General features: G+C 38.6%; 1 protein-coding gene across 5 annotated transcripts in view; it reads right to left on the reverse strand.

The window, feature by feature from the left end:
- The window catches only part of RUFY1 (RUN and FYVE domain containing 1), a 57,021-nt gene that overhangs the window by 21,408 nt on the left and 13,378 nt on the right, over window positions 1-22,235 (reverse strand). For 4 of the 5 annotated variants that reach the window (XM_081282252.1, XM_081282251.1, XM_081282253.1 and 1 more), the window contains exons 2-8: window positions 21,328-21,501; window positions 19,865-19,982; window positions 14,973-15,074; window positions 12,513-12,636; window positions 6,904-6,965; window positions 5,561-5,626; window positions 2,069-2,138 (exon numbers count right to left, since the gene is read on the reverse strand). In XM_081282252.1, coding sequence (XP_081138378.1) covers window positions 2,069-2,138; window positions 5,561-5,626; window positions 6,904-6,965; window positions 12,513-12,636; window positions 14,973-15,074; window positions 19,865-19,982; window positions 21,328-21,501 — 716 coding nt within the window. The remainder of the gene's footprint in view (window positions 1-2,068; window positions 2,139-5,560; window positions 5,627-6,903; window positions 6,966-12,512; window positions 12,637-14,972; window positions 15,075-19,864; window positions 19,983-21,327; window positions 21,502-22,235) is intronic. The other variant, XM_081282255.1, reaches the window with a different exon arrangement.

Genomic DNA, 22,235 nt, shown 5'->3' on the forward strand with positions numbered 1-22,235 from the left:
GAGATTTTTACATTTCTTAACATCAAAGTTAATCTTACTGTTAAAATTAAAACATTTACTTGGCATCTTCACAGTTAGCAACTTATTTTCAGATGCCTTGTACTGAATAGGGAATATACGGTTCAAAATCCCAAAGACACAAAAATGTATATAGTAAAACTCCCTCTCCCATCTATCTACCTGTGCCCTTAGTGATCTCAGCTCTCCCCAGATTTTCTCCCTTTGCAAAAATGGTAATATACTACTACTTCATGTGGGCAATGATTTATTGACCAAAAAAATCAGCAACAGCCTGAATTCTACTATTAGAGAAATGGTTACATAAATTATAGTGGAAGTAAGTCAGGTGCAGTGACACACGCCTGTAATCCCAGTGACTTGGGAGGCCGAGGCAGGAGGATTGTGAGTTCAAAGCCATGCCCTAGAGAAATCCTTCCTTTCCTTGAATATGTTTAGGGAAAAGTTTAGGGAAAAGTATATAGAAGTTTGATGGATCTGCCTGAGGAGAGGATATTACAAGAAGTAAGGGAGATGATAAAATATAGCAGCTAGGTCCCTCCTTATTCTAGACTCAGAACACAGCTTGCAGAAAGATGGGGAGGCTGGAGAAGGAGCAAGAAGCTTGATATCTGTCTCTGTCCTCAGCATCATCTCTCAGTGAAAGGACCTAGAGCCATTGAATGCCTCTCTTTCTCTTTTGTCAAAAGTAGTAAAACTCCTCAGAATTACTTTCCATTCAGGCTTGGAAGCCAGTTGGGTTTCTAAGCCATTGCTGTGCCCAAGTAAGACACCTTAAGGTTTTAAAAGGGGTACTACTCTCAAAAGGGAAGAAGCAGATCAAGATCAATAAGCTACTTCTCTCTACTCTGAAGATACAGAGAGCATACTTTGAGGGAGGAATACTTTTCTCTAAAATCTTCTCTTATAATCATTTGCTTTTAACAAAAACAACCCAGCTGTTCAGTTTTGATAGTGAAATCAGACCTTCAGTCAAAGCATGCTACCTGGTCTGAGAAAACATAAAGTGATCTGCTCATTCTAAAATCAATTCACATTCAAGTACTCCCCAACCCTCACAACTGTTCTATCAGGCATAGTCATGATATTCAGTTGGCAATCTTTATGAAAATACTGTAAAGTATGTATTATCACCCAACTTTAAGACAAAAGTGAGGCTCAAAGACCTACCAAGGTGACCGTGTCTTCCTATGCTAAGTTCAGTGAAGTTTCTCCCATGATGCCCCTACCAATGAACACTGTCTTTGAATTTCCTTCCTCTCTTATAATTCAGGATTGGCCCCTCAGGAGAAAGCAGTCAATTAAAGAGTGCCTAAACCAGGGTCCTTGTTACAAAGGTGTGCTCACTGAGTCTCCTTTCACTGTCCCCTGTCTCCATGTCTTGGAGGTGTTTCTTTTCCATCTCAAAGTCCTCTTCCTTCCCAATAAGACTAGTGGGGAGGCCTGAGCAGCAGGGACCGCTACCTGTGGAAAGCCTCAGAGAGGCTGAGCAACCCCCCTCCTGCTAACAGGAGACAAGATGTGTCCACCAAAGAGCCTGCCGGGCAGCTGGCAGCAAGCTGTCTTCCTCGGCCTCAGCCCTCCTTCTTCCTGTCCTTTCATTCTCTCTTCCTAGTGAGAAAGCAGAGAAAGACCATGCTGTGGGGAGACCGTTTCCATGCTCCTGAGAGGCCAAAACAGAAGGGGTGGGCTACGGTGCCTCTCATAATGGAGTTTGTGCCTTCTAGGGCAGCAGGGAGGCATATGACATCACAGGAAAGGTGGAAAAGAGGAAGAAATTGCACTTTGACAGGCAGAAGCTGGACTGTTGCAAAGTACTGTTACTTTGGGATGATAAAACCTAAGACACTAAGAACTGGCTCATGATCAGCTGAGGTGTCTCACTGAATAGGGCAGAACACAGATATTCTCTTGTCCCATGTGCAGCTCAACCCAAGGTTAATAATCCCCCTTCCTAACAGTGAGAAACTCTGGTCAGATATACCAACTGTACCATTTTTCTTAACTTTGGGTCATTCTGTTTGTTCAAGGGTTTCAATACGTTACAAACCTCTTCCTGAAGCTTTGCATTAGTCTTTTCCAAACCATCTATCTTGGTCTGAAGATCTCCAACTGTGCAGCTGTAGAAAAATAAAAATATTAGGTAAGTGTGAACTCTTTTTTTCTTTAAAGTTTTTTTTTAAAGATGAACACAATATCTTTATTTATTTATTTATTTTTTATGTGGTGCTGAGGATCAAACCCAGTACCTCACAAGTGTGAGGCAAGTGCTCTACTGTTGAGCTATAACCCCAGCTCCTAAGTATGAACTCTCTGTTTACCCAAATTGTAAATGATGAGAAGGGAAATTCTTAGATTTCCTGGATGAAATGAAAAAGCAAAAGGACTCTAACTCAGAGGAGATGAGAATAATAAAAATATTGTTTTTATTTTAAAAAATTTAAAAATACTTTCTAATAAGTTTCACCCCTAAAATATGTGACTTATTCCCTTTTTAGTTAGCTGAAAATATTTTTATTCCAATACAACAGATGATGGAACCAAAATGTGTCCGCATTCACATAGCTAAGGTAATAGTAACAAAGTATTGGTACTTTGGTGCAGGAAGATCAAGTGATTTTTAAATTTTTTATTTTTTTATTTTTTAATATTCTTTCCTACCCACCCTATTTTTTTTTTTTTTTTTTTTGCAGTGCTGGGGATCAAACCCAGGGCTTTGCACATGCTAGGCAAGTGTTCTACTGTTGAGCCAAATCCCCACTCCCTTTCCCTTAAACCCCTATCCTGCATTTTTTTTTTTTTTTTTTTGCAGTACTGGTGGTTGAACCCAGGGCCTCTTACATGCCAGGCAAGTTCTCTATCGCTGAGCTACATCTCCAGCCCTTATTTATTTATTTATTTTTGAGACAGGGTTTTCCTAAGTTGCCAGGAGGCTAGCCTCATAGCAACTTGGCCTCCTGAGTAGCTGGGATAATAAACAGCTGCCATTGTACCTGGCTACTTTCCCCCTTTTTTTTTCTTGACCAGGGATTGAACCCAGGGCACTTTGGCACTGAGCTACATACCCAGCCCGTTTTATTTTGAGAAAGGGTCTTGCCAAGTTGCTGAGGGTCTTGCTCAGTTGCCAAGACTAGACTTGAATTTACAATCCTCCTATCTCAGCCTCCCAAGTTGCTGGGATTTTAGGAGTGCGCCACTGTACCTGGCACATCCTCCATTTTTGAAATATTACATAGTATGTGCTTTTATATTAAAAAAATATGTAAAAAGTTAATATAATGAGTCATCAAATAGAAAAACAATGGACTTGATAAACAATAATGATAATCCCCACAATAATAGCAGTAACTTATTTTTTGGACTATGTGCCAGGCCCTATCTGATCTAATTACTTTATATGCATCAACTCAATGACACCTCTCCCCCACCAATTTGGTGAGGTAGATTCTACTGTTAGTCTAGTATACATGTAAATAAATTATAACTTTACATTAAAGAACTCACCGGAGTTCATATTCCCCCCCTTTTTTTTTGGTACTGGGGATTGAACCCAGGGGTCCTTAACCACTAGGCTGCATCCCCAGCCATTTTTTGTATTTTTATTTAGAGATGGAGTCTCACTGAATTGCTTAGGGCCTTGTTAAGTTGCTGAGGCTGGCTTTGAACATGAAATTCTCCTGCCTCAGCCTCCCGAGCTACTGGGATTACAGCCCAGCTTGTAATGTCCAGCTCTTCTTCCTTTTTTTTTGGTACTAAGGATTGAAGCCTTAGCTTAGGGCACATTAAGCACACTCTACCACTGAGCTACAACTCAAGCCCCTTTTTTGTTTTTTAAATTTAACTTAATTCAGTTAATTTATTTTTAATTTTTTCTTCTTTTTCCAATTAATTTTTTTAAAATTTTTTTTAGTTACATATGGACACAATGCCTTTATTTTTTTTTAAAGAGAGAGCGAGAGAGATAGAGAGAGAGAGAGAGAGAGAGAGAGAGAGAGAGAGAGAGAATTTTAATATTTTATTTTTTAGTTATTGGCGGACACAACATCTTTGTTTGTATGTGGTGCTGAGGATCAAACCCGGGCCGCACGCATGCCAGGCGAGCGCTCTACCACTTGAGCCACATCCCCAGCCCAATGCCTTTATTTTTATGTGGTGCAGAGGATCGAACCCAGTGCCTCATACATGCCAGGCAAGCGCTCTACCACTGAGCCACAACCCCAGCCCTCTAATTCTTTTAAAATTCATATATCTATGAAGAGCTGCAGACATCTGAAACCAGGGAATCTTGCTCAAGAGCCTGTATTTAGAGCTGGGCATGGTGGCACACACCTGTAATTCTATCGGCTCAGGAAAAGTCTTAAAAGAGTATTCAATTTCCAATTCTATACCAACTGTAACAGAAAATAGCAACAAAGAGAAAATACCATAAAAAGACATGTCCGTAAGAGAAAAAACCGAGATGAACAAAGCTGGTAAGCCAGTACCAAATATAAGCTTTGGGCAAATGACTAAGAAATTGTTCCCAGGCACAGAAGTAAGGCAAAATTTATTAATTCATTTTGTGAAGCTGTATAACCATGAGGCCATGCCAGAGATAGAAAACTGAGGAACAATTAAGTCAGACTGTAGGTTAAAAGAACAGTAAAAGTATTACATGTGATACAGGAATGGTTCAGTATGACGATATCCAGTAATAAAATATATAACATCAACAGATCAAGGGATATAAACCGTGATTGCCTTAATGGATGCTAAAACGCATTTGATGAAATTCAACATCTATCTCTTACAAAAACTTTCAAATTAGGAATCAACCAAGGATCTCTCTCAAAAACCAGCCAACAGTTAAGGGGTGCCTCCAGGCAGTGTTTCCTGAAGCACGTCTTTGTCTGTTCCATTGGTTTGGGATCAGGGGGCCTGCCCCTGGGAAGTACTGCTAATATGCGATGTACTTTCTAGAAGGGGGTTCAGAGAGAGAACAATATGTCTTCCAAAGACTTTAGGCCAAGCGTCCCCTGACATTGAACCTCTCCCAATAATATATCTAAGGCCTAGTATTTCTTGGAACACATCAGTAGCCTTTCAGCTAAAATTTTTTTAAAAATCAAGAAATTTTCTTGAGATTGTGATCACATTGATCTTGAAACTCTAGCCCAGTGGTTTTCAACCTTCTTCTAGTCCAATACACTAGGGGTGGGGAATGGAGGAGGCTATGTGCTGATTCCCATGAGTAACAGGTCTTGCCATGGCAGGGCCTGCCAACCACATGGCTATAGGTGAACAGTGGAAATTTAAGGTTTAATGTATTTACCTGTCCATACTGTAAAACTGCACAAAACAAAGAACCAAATTTTCCCCAAAAGTTGTTTATCAAGAAGAAATCCTTTTACTCTAGTCTGTACACATGAACACTTTATGAATGATTATAACCCCTTTTCATGGTTTGGAAAAAAAAATCAGTACAAACATGTAGAAACTCAAAAAGTCCCAAGAAACAGTGACAAGATACTGAATACCACTGGAATAAAGGAGCGAGTCCTACCTCAGGCGCCGGTTAAGTTCTTCCACATAATTTTTTTGATCAAGGACATCGGTAATTCTTTCATGCCTTATAAAGAAAGCATACAAAGGGGAAAAAATTTATTGGTGGTTAATAGTTTGTAACTGTCCTCCAACCTTCTGATCATCTTGTAGAAATGCAAATGCCTTCGCAAACCAACAGTCAGAGCTGAGTAATGTCTGCATGTACCTTGAGTAAATAGAGAGCAACACTAGCCAGGGACATAGCATCTGGGGTGTGGGGAACAAGTGCCCTTAGAGAAGGTACCCAGAAGATGTCCTCCCTCTTCTGCAGACTGGCCAGGTCTTTGGCAAAAGGGGCAGTAAAAATGGAGAAAATCCACAAGCATGCTCTGTTCTTCTGCAGAGCTTAATTCCTTACTGAAAATGAAAACATATTATCTGTTATTAATGAAACTAAACAAAAACTAAAATCTAATTTTTTCTTGGTGGAACTGAGGATTAAACCCAGGAACAGTTTACCACTGAGTTAGACTCTCAGCCCATCTTATTTTTTATTTATTTTATCTTATTTTTTAAAAATGTTTTAGTTGTGGGCTGGGGATGTGGCTCAAGCGGTAGTGCGCTCGCCTGGCATGCGCGGGGCGCTGGGTTCGATCCTCAGCACCACATAAAAGCAAAATAAAGATTTGTGTCCACTGAAAAATAAATATTAAAAAAAGTGATACAGCTCTTTAAAAAAAAATGTTTTAGTTGTACATGGAAACAATACTTTTATTTTATTTATTTATTTTTATGTGGTGTTGGGGATCGAACTCAGTGCCTCACATGTGCTAGACGAGTGCTCTACCACTGAGCCATACCCCAGCCCCTTATGTTTTTATTTTGAGACAGGGTCTTGCTAAGTTGTCGTCCCTGAACTGTGATTCTCCTGCCTCAGTCTCCTGAGTCACTGGGATTATAGGCATGTGCCACTGCAACGCCCCCCCGCCCTCCCCCTGCACAAACAAAACAAAACAAAACAAAAAAACCAATAACCAAAAACTCCCTAAAATCTCAAAGCAAAAACAAGAGTAGAGTTCTCTGGCTGGGCATGGTGGCACATGCCTGTAATCCAAGAGACTTGGGATGCTGAGGCAAAATGATTTCATGTTCAAGGCCAGTCTCAGCAACTTAGTGAGGCCCTAAGCAACTTAGCAAGACACTGTCTCAAAATAAAAAATAAAAAGGGCTGGGGATATTGCTCAGTGGTTAAGCACCCCTGGATTCAAACCCCGTACCAAAAGAAAACAAAAGAGTAGTATTCTACTACTGCCAAAATTTCATTAAAACTGTGAAGAAAATAGTATACTATGTAGTACTTACTCTTTGCCACCATCAAGATCCTGCACATCCTTAAGGTAGAGGGAAAAATCAATCACTCCAACCTGATTTAAATAAAATGTACAAGTTTAAATAAATGATAACATTTCTCATTTTCAATAAAGCCTTATAATTCTTGGAATTCAGGATATTCAATTCCACCACAGCTAGATATCTAAAGAATCACATTATTTATCAAGATTAACAAAGTTCTGCCAGGCATAGTGGTGCATGCCTGTAATCCCAGCAGTCCGGGAGGCTCAGGCAGGAAGATCTTGAGTTCAAAGCCAGCTGCAGCAACTTATTGAGGCCCTAAGCAATTCAGTGAGACTCTGTTTCTTAATAAAATCTAAAAAAGGTCTGGGGATGTGGCTCAGTGGTTAAGCGTCCCAGTACCAAAAAAGTTTAACAAAGTTCTTTGGGTATAAAGTAATTATAAAAGAGAAAGAGAATGCTATCTAGACAGAAGTAGATATTTTAACTGACACTTCTGAGTCCTTTTTTTTTTTTTAACATTTTCAGTTGTAGATGTACACAATACCTTTATTTTATTAATTTCTTTTTAAAAAATATTTATTTTTTAATTTTAGGTGGATACAATATCTCTGTTCCATTTTTATGTGGTGTTAAGGATCGAACCCAGAGCCTCACACGTGCCAGTAGAGCGCTCTACCATTTGAGCCACAACCCCAGCCTCTTATTAAAATTTACTTTTTATGTGGTGCAAAGTATTGAATCCAGAGCCTCACACTTCCTAGGCAAGTACTCTACCACTGAGCTACAACCCCAGCCTTTCTGAGTCCTTCTTTACCCAAATTTTGGTGAAATGATCTATCTAGTCTCTATTTCAGGGAAAATTATCTGCCAGTGCTCGGAGCTAGAGAAGACTAAGACCCCTTAAACATCTAAACATCAAAGGCTTTTGATATTTCTGTTAAGAAATAAAGCACTTGTAAGTGAAGCCATTCCTATTTAAATTACAGGAAAATTGGGTACAACTGAAATCTCCACCTAGAGGAAACACTTAATTCAACCATGTTATACCATATCACAAAGAATCGGTGGATCAATGTATGATAATTTGAAAAAGTCCCAAGATACAATTTTAAGCCAAATAATAATATGTATATCATTAACCCCAGAATAGTAACCCCACTATATTAAAACCAAAGTTGTATGATGGATTTAAGACACAACTATACCTTTTCTATCTTCATCCCTTAAACCTACATGGCTTTAGTGCCAATCTTTTTTTTTTTTTTTTTTTTTGGTACTGGGGACTGAAACCAGGGGTACAGTTGCTTAGTGCCTCAGTCTCCAGAGCTGCTGGGATTCTAAGTGTGAGCTACTGCACCCGGCTCTTAGTACCCGTCTTGATAAAATGCAGTAGAAATGATGCTGTATGACTTCTTCTTTTTTTTCTTAAAGAGAGAGTGAGAGAGGAGAGAGAGAGAGAGATAGAGAGAGAGAGAGAGAGAGAGAGAGAGAGAGAATTTTTTTTTTTAATTTTAATATTTATTTATTTTTTTTAGTTATCGGCGGACACAACATCTTTGTTTGTATGTGGTGCTGAGAATCGAACCCGGGCCGCACGCATGCCAGGCGAGCGCGCTACCGCTTGAGCCACATCCCCAGCCCCGAGAGAGAGAATTTTTAATATTTATTTTTTAGTTCTCGGCGGACACAACATCTTTGTTGGTATGTGGTGCTGAGGATCGAACCCGGGCTGCATGCATGCCAGGCGAGCGCGCTACCGCTTGAGCCACATCCCCAGCCCCTGTATGACTTCTTTAGCTCAGTTAAAATAGACAATACAGTTTCTATCTGTCTATTTCTCTTAGAATATATGCCACTGAAACTCTGAGCTTTCATGTAAAAAGTGAAAAGGCTGGATACCACCTGGAAAGACTACACACAGATAGCAATGCCTAAGAAGCCCTTGCTGTTCCATCCCCAGCTCTTTTCAGTTTGCTCAGTTAGAGGACAGACACTGCAGAGAGCAAGCCCCAGGTAATTCTGGCCCCAGCTACCATCTAACTGTACCACATGTGCTCTTGAACAAGAACCACCTACCTGACCCCATTCAACTCCTAACTGTGAGAGATACAGTAACTGTGATAGTTTTCATGTCTGTTGATTTCTTACACAATAACAGAACACTAGAAGATTTAATTTAAAACAAAACCTTTGGATACATAAATGAAGAGAAAAGGCTGTAAAAGATTTCTCCCCAAATCTTTACCACAACTTGTGGAGAAGAGAGGACTGAGAGGGAAGAGAAGGGGATTCAAACTTCACTTTTTACTCTATATTCTTATATACTGCCCAAGTTTTTTTCAGCAAGCATGGATTTCTTTTGTAATAAAAAATAAAATCATAAAAACATATATAAATCAGCTGGAAAATACAATGATAGAATGAGAAAGAACTAATTAATAGTGAAAATAGAAATGAATGGATTAGAAAACAAAGCCCTATTCTCAAAGTTCAATCTGTACCAAGTGTGATCAATATTTAACAAGTGCACAGTATTATAGATGAGGACAGTGAGATTTTAAAAAGCTGCAACAGAAAGTTGTCATACAACTCTAGTCTAAAAGATCTGAATGAGGGCTGGGGTTGTGGCTCAGCGATAGATTGCTCACCTAGCATGTGTGAGGCCCTGGGTTTGATCCTCAGAACCACATAAAAATAAATAAAATAAAGATATTGTGTCCAACTACAACTAAAAAAAAAAAAAAAAAAAAAAAAAGATCTGAATGACATGATTTCCAGCTGGGCAGAGCGATGCACCTTTGTAGTCCTAGCAACCTACGAGGCTAAGGTATGATTACAATTTCCAGGCCATCCTGGGTAACATAACCACACAAACAATCAAAACACAAACAAAAAGGGCTGAGAATGAGCTCAGTGGTTCAATTCCCAGTACTACAAACAATAACAACAACAACAATAATGACAACTTTCTATATGGCAAACAGCTTTGAGAAACAAACAAAAAACCACAATTAATTAAAAACAAAAATTTCAAAAAAGGGTCAATGTTCTAACCCTATTAAAAAAGATACGAAACAACAAAAAATGGAAAACAGAAAATTGGGAAAAGGACATGAATAGGTAGTCATAACAGTTCAAATAAAACTTGATACTTCTTTCCTTCTTAAAAATACAGATTTGAGATGAGTTGTACTGTCTATCTGAAAAGGACTGAGAACATGTGCAGTGTTAGCAAGAGGAAGAGGGTTCTCTTACATAAGGCCAGAGGATAGGTCCTGGAGGTCAATTTTACAGTATGTGGAATATAGTAGATACTGTAACAAAACAACTCCAAAATTTATCCTAACTAAGTAAATGAACAAGAGTACAAAGAGATATTAGGACATTTATAATATTGTTGCTATAACATGGAAATGATCTAAATTAGTAAGATATTGGTGAAATTATGGTATGAATTATGCTATGTTTAAAAAATGGAATACCATGCAACCACCTTAAAATGCTTTACATCTCTACTGTCATTGAGTGTGGTATGGAACGTATATTGTCAAATTAAAAAAACACCAAGTGGGCTGGGATTGTGGCTCAGCGGAAGAGTGCTTGCCTAGCACGGGCGGGACCTAGGTTCGATCCTCAGCACCACATAAAAAAATAAAGGCGTTGTGTTGTGTCCATCTACACCTAAAAAATAAATATTTAAAAACAAAAACAAAAACAACAACAAAAAAACACCAAGTGCTGGGGTTGTGGCCTAGTGGTAGAGCACTTACAGAGCATGAATGAGGCACTGGATTTAATCCTGGTGCTACATACAAATAAACAAAATAGGTGCTGGGGTTGTGGCTCAGTGGTAGAGTGCTTGCCTAGCATGTGTGAGGTACTGGGTTCAATCCCTGGCACTACATAAAAATTAAAAAATAAAAAACAGGTATTGTGTCCATCTACAACTAAAAAAATAAAAAAAAAAAAAATAAAAAAAACACCAAAATGTTGTGCCTAGGATATTTTATTCATGTATTCACTTTTATTCATGTACCAGATATGTACCTTGGAGTAATGACATTATGCGTGGTTTAGTTTCATTTTAAAATACTTCTAGGGGCTGGGGTTATGGCTCAGAGGAAAGAGTGCTCACCTCAAATGCGTGAGGCACTGGGTTCGATCCTTAGCACCACATAAAAATAAAATAAAGGTATTGTGTCTACCTACAACTAAAAAGTAAATGTTAAAAAATACTTCTATTACTGAAAAAACTTCAACAGGAAAAACAATAAAAAGTATTTTTCAAAAAAAGGTTTGTAGGGCTGGGGATATAGCTCAGTTGGTAAAGTGCGTGCCTCACATGCGCAGGCCCAGGGTTCGATCCCCAGAACCAATAAGGAAAAAAAAAAGTTGTGTGTATGGGCAGGGAGATGTTATAAAAAAAATGTGAGGCCCTGAGTTTGATCCCCAGTACCATGCATACACTGACATCAACAAAAGTTGATGTGGACATAGAGGGATTTGGGAAGCTTTAGTTTAGTTTTTTTTTCCCCGTGGTACTGGGGATTGAACACAGGGGTATGTTATCACAATGCTATATCTCTAGCCCCCCCTCCTTTTAAAATATCTTTGTTTATTTATTTTTATGTGGTGCTAAGAATCGAACCTAGTGCCTCACATGTGCAAGGCAAGTGCTCTACCACTGAGCCACAACCCCAGTCCCCATCTCTAGCCCTTTTAAAATATTTTGTTTTAAGACAGGGTCTTACTAAGTTGCTGAAGATACTGCTAAATTGCTGAGGCTGATGGAAGAGGGGAGGAAGAATGGAGGGAAAAGGTAGGGAATCATGAACTAAAATAGATTTCCATGCACATAATGTTTGCTGGGATGAAGCCAACTACTATAAAGTAAAGTAACTATAAAGTTCTAAAAACAACAACAACAACAACAAAAAAAAACCGAAAAATCAGGAAAAAGAAAAAAATTGCTGAGGCTGGCCTTGAACTTGTGATCTTCCTGCACAAGCCTCCCCAGCAGCTGAAAGTATAGGCACATACCACTCCATCTGGCTTATACTTTACTGCTTACTCTAATTTGTGTCCCATTTTATCAACCTGACCTCCCTCCTGACTCTATTTTCCCACTTCTCATCCAACCTTCTGGAACTTTTGGACTAGTCCTCTCAATGTTTTTGCTATGTGTACTCTAGGCCACTTCTAACTCATGGCCTGAATGGCTACTAGATCAATCTTTCTCAAATCCAGGCCTGGTCATTTTAGTACAGTGCTTAAAAACCTCCAGCAGCTTTCCTAGGTTTAAAGGGTAAGAACTAAACCCTTTAATGTGACACTAATGGCCTAATAACCTGCCAGTTTCCAAAACCTTTACCTCACTGGACAAACTCTATTCCGGTATGAAGAACATACTAGGCTTTCTGGTGTGCCTCTGTCCATCACCTTCCGTGAGTTGCTTTCCCCACTACTTTCCTCTCTGTTATAGCACAGCACTTTGCTCAGTTTTCCACCAAAAGGCTTTTGACCTCTGTCCCTTTTTAGATTCAGTACATATTTGCAGATTCCATGTAAAATTCCAGGGCTAATTCATTCATCTAGAGCCAAAAATCCCATTTTACCTGAGAATCCAAGTCTTCTCCTTTTAAGCAGAGGTTGGCATCAAGAACATTGAGTCCCACCAGCAGACCAACAATCACCATCCCTTCTTCCTCCATCATCAATGCCTCAGGTTCATAGAACTCACTAAAAGAGATTGACATGACAAAGGAGATGCTCAGAAATTAAAACTTTTAGACTCCTTCACTACAACCTGCTCTGCTTTTTCAACTGTTAGCTACTGACCTCATTCAGGAGCCAGTAGCTACATGGTGGCAAGTTCTTTTCATTTATTTCCACTATGTCAAGTACTACTCTTCCTTATTGCTACTATTTGGATATTAAGTATCTCTTAAAGATCTGTGTGGTAAAGGATTGATGCTATTGGGAGGTGGTGGAACCTTTAAGAGGTAGGGCTGATTGAGAGATCTTTAGGTCATGACAGGTATGCCCCAGAAGGGAATATTGGGATCTTGGTTTCTTCTCTCTTTTATTTCCTGTCCAGGAGGTGAATGGTTTTTATTCTGCAACATGCTCCTGTTGCCTTGCCAGAGACCCAAAGCAACAGGGTCAACTGATTTTTTTTTAGAGTTGAAATCTCTAAAAAATTATAAGCCAAAATTAACTTCTTCTAAGATGATTCTCTCAGGGTTTCCCTCCCCCCCCCCTTCTGATTGGGAACTGAACTCAGAAGTGCTTCACTACTAAGCTACATCCTTAGTCCTTTTTTTAAAAAATTTATTTTTATTTTTTTATTTTGAAGACAGGGTTTTGCTAAGTTGCTGAGGGTCTTGATAAAATGCTGAGACTGGGGCTGGGGTTGTGGCTCAGAGAGAGTGCTCGCCTAGCATGTATGAGGCCCTAGGTTCGATCCTCAGCACCATATAAAAACAAAATATATTGTGTCCACTTATAACTAAAAAATAAATATTAAAAAAAAAATGCTGAGACTGGCCCTGAATTTGTGATCCTCCTTCCTCAGGCTCATAAATTGCTGGGATTACAGGTGTGCCCCATTGTGCCAAATTTTAGGTATTTGTTACAGTGATGGAAAGCTGACTGATATATTCTCCATTCTTTCCTCTTTCTGTGGTTTAGGATGGGCTCTTCCCTCTTTCTGTTTAAGGCTAATTCCTCCATTCAGATCTTGAACCCCAGTCCTTCTCATTATCTCTTGAACACTGCGTTCCTGAGCATCACTCTGCCTCTCCTACTCTACATTAGTTCCCCATTTGCAATGATATGAACTACTTCTACATTTATGCTCTTGATAAACAGGAAATAGGAATCCATAGCCTCCCCACATCCAAGAATAAAACCCTTTCCTCTTCCTGTGTCCCACTGAGTGATCTGTGCTGTAAAAACTTCCTTACCACCTAGTCACCTCAGTCATTTACAGTGGGGCTCCACCCCCTTTGCTATTGATTCTTATCACTAATGATTTACTAGTGTATCAAATTCACTGGCACCCAGGCAATTCTGTGTGTGTGTGTGTGTACACATACATATGTGCATTTAGAACTTAATGTCTTAAGAATTGGCATACTAGAACAAAATCTGTAGCTCAATTTACTCAGTATAATTATATTCAGAGTACAATGTATATGAAATATTTGAAATAAGTATTTATCACATAAAAAGATGTTCAATAATAGGCTATGACTTAAAAACACTGAAAATTTTGGGGTTTAGACCACACTGTAAAAAATATTTTTATCTCACTCCCTAAAAGAATTAACTCCAAAGTGATTCCTGAGTTGTAAATTCTTATAGTCTAGAGAAAATTCCTTTTATGATGACTACTTACTTATATAGATACAAATATAAAAAATGAGCCAGTTATAAATTTCAGTGATAGGCAAATTAAGTTTTTACTAATGATAAAAGATATAAAATTTTATAAACTGGATATGGAATCCTGAACTAGGTAATATAGATGTGTTCTGTTACAAAAAGCAGGATTTTATACTTTTAAAATTGCCCACTGTGGGCTGGGGTTGTAGCTCAGTGTTAGAGTGCTTGTCTCGCATGTGTAAGGCACTGGGTTTGATCCTTAGCACCACATAAAAAATAAGTAAATAAAATAAAGATATTGTGTCTATCTACAACTAAAAAAAAAAACCTGCCCACTGTATGTAGTTTTAAACTCATTTCTTTCTTGTTATCATTCAATGTAATAAATACCATTTCATAGAAACTGGAATAGTTTGTCAGTTATCAAATCTTAGATATTGGTACTTTTAAAGAATTATATTCAAAATTTTTCAAAATGAAGTCATGTGAATATTCACTCATAATGACTTTCAGATATCAGTGCTCAAAAGAGAAACATTGCTATTTTAAAACTATGCCACAGAATAAATATTTAAGATGATAATTTCAATAAAACTTTATGTACTCATATTTTAATTCAAAATGACCTACAGAACTATGCTCTAATTATTTACAAAGCAAAAGATAAGCAAAGATAGATGATGAAATACCTTAAGAGATGTTTATTGTCTATAAGTACTTTCAGATAATCTGCCAGTTTCTTTTGCATGAGAGCAAGATAAAGCCAAGCTCTGCCTCTTCCCACAGCTGTCCTAGAATTCAAACAGAACCAAACTGTTGTGTCATAACCATAACATATAGAAAAACCAAACCAAACCAAACCCCCCAAAACCAATCTTCAGTTAAGCCAGAGTGATATACATGATTGTGCTCTTGAATGCACAGAACAGTGTGAACAGGTGCTTTAGGGTGAAAGGAGGGATGTGCATCATTTGGGCACGCAGAGAAAAAGGCCTACTGCATAATACCTTTGTGAAGTATTTAAGTTTTATAACATGGGCATGATATATTTCAATAAAAGGAAAATATCTTAAAACCAAAAAATACAATTTCTAGAATAAAACAAGATAAAATTTCATGGAGAGCCAGAAAATATTAGGATAGATTTGCATAGGAAAAATTTTTTTCAAAAGACTGATCATCATGCATGTTAAAGTGCTGATGTCTCATGAGTTTTCTAAGGCACTGGCTCAAAGGGGCAATTTTGTTTTATTTTTAATTGTAGTAAAATACACGCAATATAAAATTTATCTTCTTAACCATTTTTATTTATTTTGCTTATTTTTTTGGCATTGGGGATTGTTTGTTTTTGTGTGGGGTGCTGGGGATTGAACCCAGGGCCTTGTGCATACAAGGTAGGCACTCTACAACTGAGCTATATCACCAGCCCTTGGCACTGGGGATTGAACCCAGGGATACTTTGTCACTTAGCTACATCCCCAGCTCTTATTTTTTATTTTGAGACAGGGTCTTGTTAAGTTGCTTACAGCCTCACTAAATTGTGCAAGCTGGCCTCCACCTTGGATCCTCCTGCCTCAGGCTCCTGAGTTGCTGAGATTACAGGATGGCTTAACCCAATTTTAAACATATACTTTCAGTAGTATTAAGTAATTTACACTGTTTCCCAGCTGGTCACTAACTGCACAAAGATGCAATTTGGAAAAGGCCTGCATTAAACATTAAAAGAAAAAAAGCCTTCCTATTGTAGATCTAAAACCACTTAAAGAAAAAAAGATTGTTTCTAAGCACAGCAACTGCATTTGTAACATCAAAGAAAGTAGTGAAGGTAATCAATAATCTGCATAAAAGGAAGGTCTTCGGGCCAAAGACCTTGCTACAAAGGTCAAATGCAGTCTATGTTTCAGAAGCCAGGCTCAGAAAAGTTAATCTAATTTCATCAATAAAAAAGGCTTTGAGCCAGGCTTGGTGGCACATGTCTACAATCACAACTACTTGTAGGCTGAAGCAGAGGGATTACAAGTTTTGGCAATTTAGGGAGACCTGTCTCAAAAAAAAAAGTCAGTATTGTGGGCTGAGTAGTGTGTGCTACCAGGTCTGACTTCAGTGGTAGAACACTTGCCTCTCACGTGGCCCTGGGTCGATTCTGAGCACCACATAAAAATAAATAAATATAATAAAGGTATTGTGTCCATTTATAAATTTGTAACTAATATATATAATTTTTTAAAACATTTTTTTAGTTGTAGATGGACACAATACCTTTATTTATTTGTGTTTATATTTTATGTGGTGCTGGGGATTGAAACCAGTGTTTCACAAATGCTAGGCAAGTACTCTACCACTGAGCCACAACCCCAGCCCCCTACAACTAAAATATATTAAAAAAAAATGGTCAGTATTGAACTGTACATACAGTTTTGTAGTTTTTTTCATTTGATTTTTAACTTCTTTCCATATCAAATATTCATTCACATCTTTTTAATTAATATCATTAAATGACATAATAATAACATATATTTATAGGGTACCTATATTAGCATTTTATGCATATGAAAATAAGTACACAAACTCTTATTGTCTTCCTTAAAAAAAAAAAAAACTAACTAGCTGTTCTGCAACTTGCTTATTTCATTGACTATCTGTCATCTTGAAAATCTTCCCATATTAGTACACGGATGATTTAACTCAATTTTCTATACCTTTAGTGTTTTATTATTAGACTGCACCATTGTTTATTTAGCGTTTTTTTTTTTTTTTTTTTTTTTTTTTTAATACAGGCATTGAACCCAGGGACACTCAACTACTGAGCTACATCCCCAGCACTTTTTTACATTTTATTTAAATACAGGTTCTTACTGAGTTGCTTAGGGCCTTGTTAATTTGCTGAGACTGGCTTTGAACTCTCAATCATCCTCCTGCCTCAGCCTCTATAACTGCTGAGATTACAGGCATTTGCCACTGTGCCCAGCTAGCTTTTTTTTTTTTTTTTTTTTTTAAATAAGCTGGTTCTAATCTACTGTCAAATATAATTCTATATACTATATACATCTCTCCCTCTCTCTCTCTTTTTTTTTTTTCCTCTGTTGCTAAGATGGTCTGGCTCAAGTTATCTTCCTGCCTCAGCCTCTCAGGTAACGTGTGCCATCAGGTCTGACTCTGTGTCATTTTCACATTACATCTGTAGGATAATATGCCTAGAAATGAAATTGCTGGGTCAATGGGCTGATGTATTTGTAATTTTGGTGGATAGTACCAAGCTATCCTCCACAAGAATGAGTGCAATATGATGCTATGTGAGGGTTGGGACAATCAAAAAAATATAAAATCTATTTGGCTAATTATACACTAAAAGGACCTGGAAGGATACTGACCAAGACATTAATAGCATTTTCTGTTTTTTATTATCTTTGTTATTGTTGTGTTGGGGATGGAACCCAGGGCTCTGTGCATTTAAACACCTGCTCTATCACTGAGCTACACTCCCCAGTCCCAAAGTTTTTACCTAGCTAGTAGGAAGGTGGAAGTTTGAAATTTTAATTTTTTTTGCCTTGTTTTTATGTCTCAATGAAAAATTAGCACTTAGGGAAAAAAAGTTATTTTTAATTTTCATAAAAGAGAAAAGGCTTGTCTAGGTTTAAGTGCCAATATGAGCAAGTGGTTTTTATCATATATAATTAAACCATGGTGAAAACAAATAAGAATTTTGAATATTATGTCATGCTATAAAGGATAGTTTATGCCAGGTGTGGTGGTGCATGCCTGTACTCCCACCAGCTCGGGAGGCTGAGGCAGGAGGATAGTGAGTTCAAAGCCAGCCTCAGCAATTTAGCAAGGTTCTAAGCAACTCAGTGACACCCTGTCTCTAAATAAAATACAAAAAAGGGCTGGGGATGTGGCTCATTGGTTAAGTGCCACCAGGTTTAATCTCTGGTACAAAAAAAAAGGGGGGGGGGATATTTTATGTCAATTGGATAGGGGTATTAAAGTAGAGATTCCTCCTAGGATGCAAAATTCATCCTATAAGTTTCAAACTATCTTAAACAATCCTCCACACCCCTAAAAAACAAAAACAAAAAACATAAGCCATAATACTTTGTAAATACTGTAGTAATTTTAGAACTTTTGTTAATATTTAATAAAATAGTAAAAACATTGGAGCTCTTTATGAAATAAAACAGCCTTCAACACGGCTCCTCCTTCTAAAAGGTGGGGAACTGTTATATATCTTTTTTGGACATACATAAGCTTGTGGCTTGTTTAACAACCACAGAATTAACAAGGAAACAGATGTGGTAAATTTGGGTGAGAGTATGCTCTAAGTAAAATAAGACTTCAGAAATGCCTTAGGGTTGGGGGGTGTGAGGCCCTGGATTCTATTTCCAACATATGGTGGGAGAGTCATTAAACAAACACTTGAAAAGCAGGGTCTGCAAAAACTTTAAAACTTGGGCTGGGGATGTGGCTCAAGCGGTAGCGCGCTCGACTGGCATGCGTGCGGCCCGGGTTCGATCCTCAGCACCACATACCAACAAAGATGTTGTGTCCGCCGAGAACTAAAAAATACATATTAAAAAATTCTCTCTCTCTCCCCCCCCAACTTTCTCTTGAAAAAAAAAAAAAACAAAAAAAAAACTTTAAAACTTATGTGGTATAGGCCAGAAGGTTGAACTAGGGATAGGGACAGAAGGCTTAAGTCCAATCTTAAGAAGAATGCACAGGGCTCAGCAGCAATGAAGTTTAGTGGAACTTAAATGACTTTAGAATTCAACTGATCTTTCTGGCTGCACCACTCTCTTGCCAAGGAACAATGGACAAGTCACTTAAACACTCTAAGTCTCAGTTTCCACACTAGCAAATAGGGATGTCAATAGCTATCCTAGAAGATGGGTATGCAGAATTAGACAATGAAGTGTCCTCAGTACAATGTAGCATGTAGCAGATCCTTAGGGTGGCAGCTGTTGTTATTATCTGAAAATGGCATAGGCTGGCTCCACAGAAGTGTCAAAAAAAGGCTTAAAAGTCAAGTTTTACATCAGTGTAAAGATCCCTAAGGTCCCTTCTAAATGCCAGATTCATGACGATGCCTTGTGTGTGTTTTGCCTAGTTTTTGATCTTAAGCCTATGTATAGTAGTCCCAAGGGCATAGCTAGTCTTTACATAATAATCTGTTGGTCCCAGCCTGTTCACAAATGCCCCTTGTCCTGGAATCTAAAATATGGCCTGAATTGTATTATTCAAACTGCTCAAATGTATTTAAAATAGATTCTAGGAGAGTAATAATTCCTTTTCCTCCTGTTCTTTGGTTGACAATGTCTTCATAACCTATTTGACTTGCATGGCAAATAGGAATCACTGTCCTCATGTTAAATTAAAGGAAACTGAAGCTCAAAAAGGTGCAAATCTTGCTGAAGATCATATACATAATGAGCAGCAGAGCTTAAAAGTCTAAATTGAATGTGGTTAATGCTATAATTTGTTTCAAATTAGAAAAAGTTTCATTAGCAAGGAACTGAGAAATGGGTAAACAGAAGGAAGATTTTTTTTTTTAAATATCAAATTAGTAAAACTATTTCTCACTCACTTTAATTCTGGCAGATTTCTGACACTAGTAGCTATATCTGATGCTTCTGGACAAAGTTTCTCCACCAGCTCCAAAGGACCAAAGAAAGATTTATTTTGGCCAATAAAACTCTTCTTAACTAAAAGGGAAAACAAAAGTGTTATTCATAAGAACAGGTTGCAAAATTTCTTCTCCTAAAAGGTAATAGAAAGTTGCAGAGCGTCACTGCTTAATCGTTCTGATTCAATCTTTTTCTTCTTCTTCTTCTTCTTTTTTTTTTTTCCTGATTCAATTTTGGGGACTGGGAAAGACCAAAGAACTAAGTAGCACTCCTTTCCCCTGGTAACTGAGTTTCTCTGACAAACCTATTCTGCTCTTTCTCCAAGTATTATTACTGCTTCTCAAATAAAAAAGCTGCTTTCTATGCCCACCTTCTCCCTGTACCTTCTTGATGTCAGTATCAATAATTTTTTTCAAATCATCATTGCTTTTTTTTTTTTAAACCCAAACTGCTGTAATAATTGTTGGTCTCCTTACTCTTCATATCATCACCTTCCCACTCTTCCAGTCTGTTTTGGATATACATAGCTAGAAGTTCTTTTAAAAATACAAGTTAGATCATGTTTCTTCCTTGTTTAAAATCCCCCAAATACACATAGAATTAAATCAAACTCCTTATCATGACCTCTAAAGGCATACATTATTCAACCCCTTCTCACTTCCCTGACCTCATCTCGGTTCAATTTCCCTCTCAGCATGCTTCAATTATCAGGAGTTTTCCTCAAACCAAGGTTGGTCACATTCAGGAGCTCTACATGCTGTTGGTGGTATTGTTGTTTTTTTCTCCTGTGCTAGGAATGTTCATGCCTCAAATCTTTGTAGGACTGTTTAACTTCTCCACAGTAGCTGAAAGTTTCCTTCCTTGATTCTACTTTCTTGAATTTGTAGCATTCTGTAATTGTTTAAACATTTACTATCTTCTTATCCTCTAGAATTTTGCTGTCCAAAGCAATCACTAGCCACATATGCTACCTACAGAGTGAGCACTTGCAGCATGGCTAAGTAAAATTGAGGAACTGAATTGAGATGTGCTATAAGTGTAATACACAATGGACTTTTAAGCCTTAGGATAAAGAATGCAAAATATAACATTAATAAGGCTTCAAAATAATGATTATGTGTCGAAATGACAACACTGTGGATATTACAGGGTTCAACAAAATGCACTACTGATATTAGTTTTAGCTGTTTCTTTTTACTTTTAAACATGCCTAGCATAAAATTTTAAAATGCCTATGTGGCTTACAGAACATTTTTTTTTCCGACAGCACTGCTCTAGAAAGAATGCTGCTTCTCGAGGGCAGGAAGTTCTTCTGTATTCTGCTGTTATCCCTTCACTAAGAACATTGTTGGGCACTGGTGAAAAATGATGAGGAAACACCTAACCCACATTTCCACACTCCCGAATGCCCCCTCAGGCTCACCTTTCAGCCCATGTTTGAGGCAGTGTTCCATCACTACAAAAAATTGCTGCAAGGGAACATGGTCCGCATCCAGGCTGCGACCCAGGCTCAGAGCAGACTGGAGCAAGACCTTGATGCTGAGTTTCATCATGTGCATCAAGTTGGCACGCTCCTCCATCATCTGGCCCTTGGAAGCTGTGGGGCACAAGCAGGGAGAGCTTCGTTAGTGGACTGTGTGTGGTCCAGGAATGGGGGATTTGAGGCTGGATAATGGAGGGAAGACAAACAAAGCAGGGAGTCAGACGGTATGCTCAGGGTGCGAACGTGCAGGTAACTGGGGTTCGCAGTCATCGGGTCACTGATTTCTGGAGGCCAGAGTCCCACCTGCACCGCCAGGGCCTTAGGTCAGAAGAAATGTAGGGCTTCCTACTGCTGAAGCCTCTCCCAGGGGGCTCCGCGCGTTGCTAGGGCGACAGCTCTACCAAGACTCACGGCAATTGGTCTCTCCTTATTCCATTTCCAACCAATGAAAGGGTGCAAACTCCAGGAAGCCCTGCCCCAAGCTAGAGGGCTTGCTGGGAAAGCGATTGTTCTGTGAGTACTGCTATTGGAAAAATTCAGCTCAAGGGGAGTGGGCGACGCAGGCAGGCGCTGTGTAAGGTGGCTGGGACCCGGCAGACACCAAGCCACACAGGCTGCTCCCGGGGTTCTTTTGTTCGGTGGTGTGGGCTGGGTCGCAGTAGGGAAGCATTCTTCCCCCCAGTTCCTGACTCAAATTCCTGTCAACGAACTTTCTTCCACAACTGGTGGGCAGTTCTCAGTTTTAAACACAATTTTTGTGGAGAGGGAGATAAAAAATGTCAGAATCAGGGCTGGGGCTGTAGCTCAGTGGTAGAGCGCTTGCCTAGCATGTGTGAGTCACTGGGTTG

This window comes from Spermophilus citellus (genome assembly GCF_964194105.1).
Source record: "Spermophilus citellus genome assembly, chromosome: 1".
In the NCBI taxonomy this organism is placed as follows: Eukaryota; Metazoa; Chordata; class Mammalia; order Rodentia; family Sciuridae; genus Spermophilus; species Spermophilus citellus.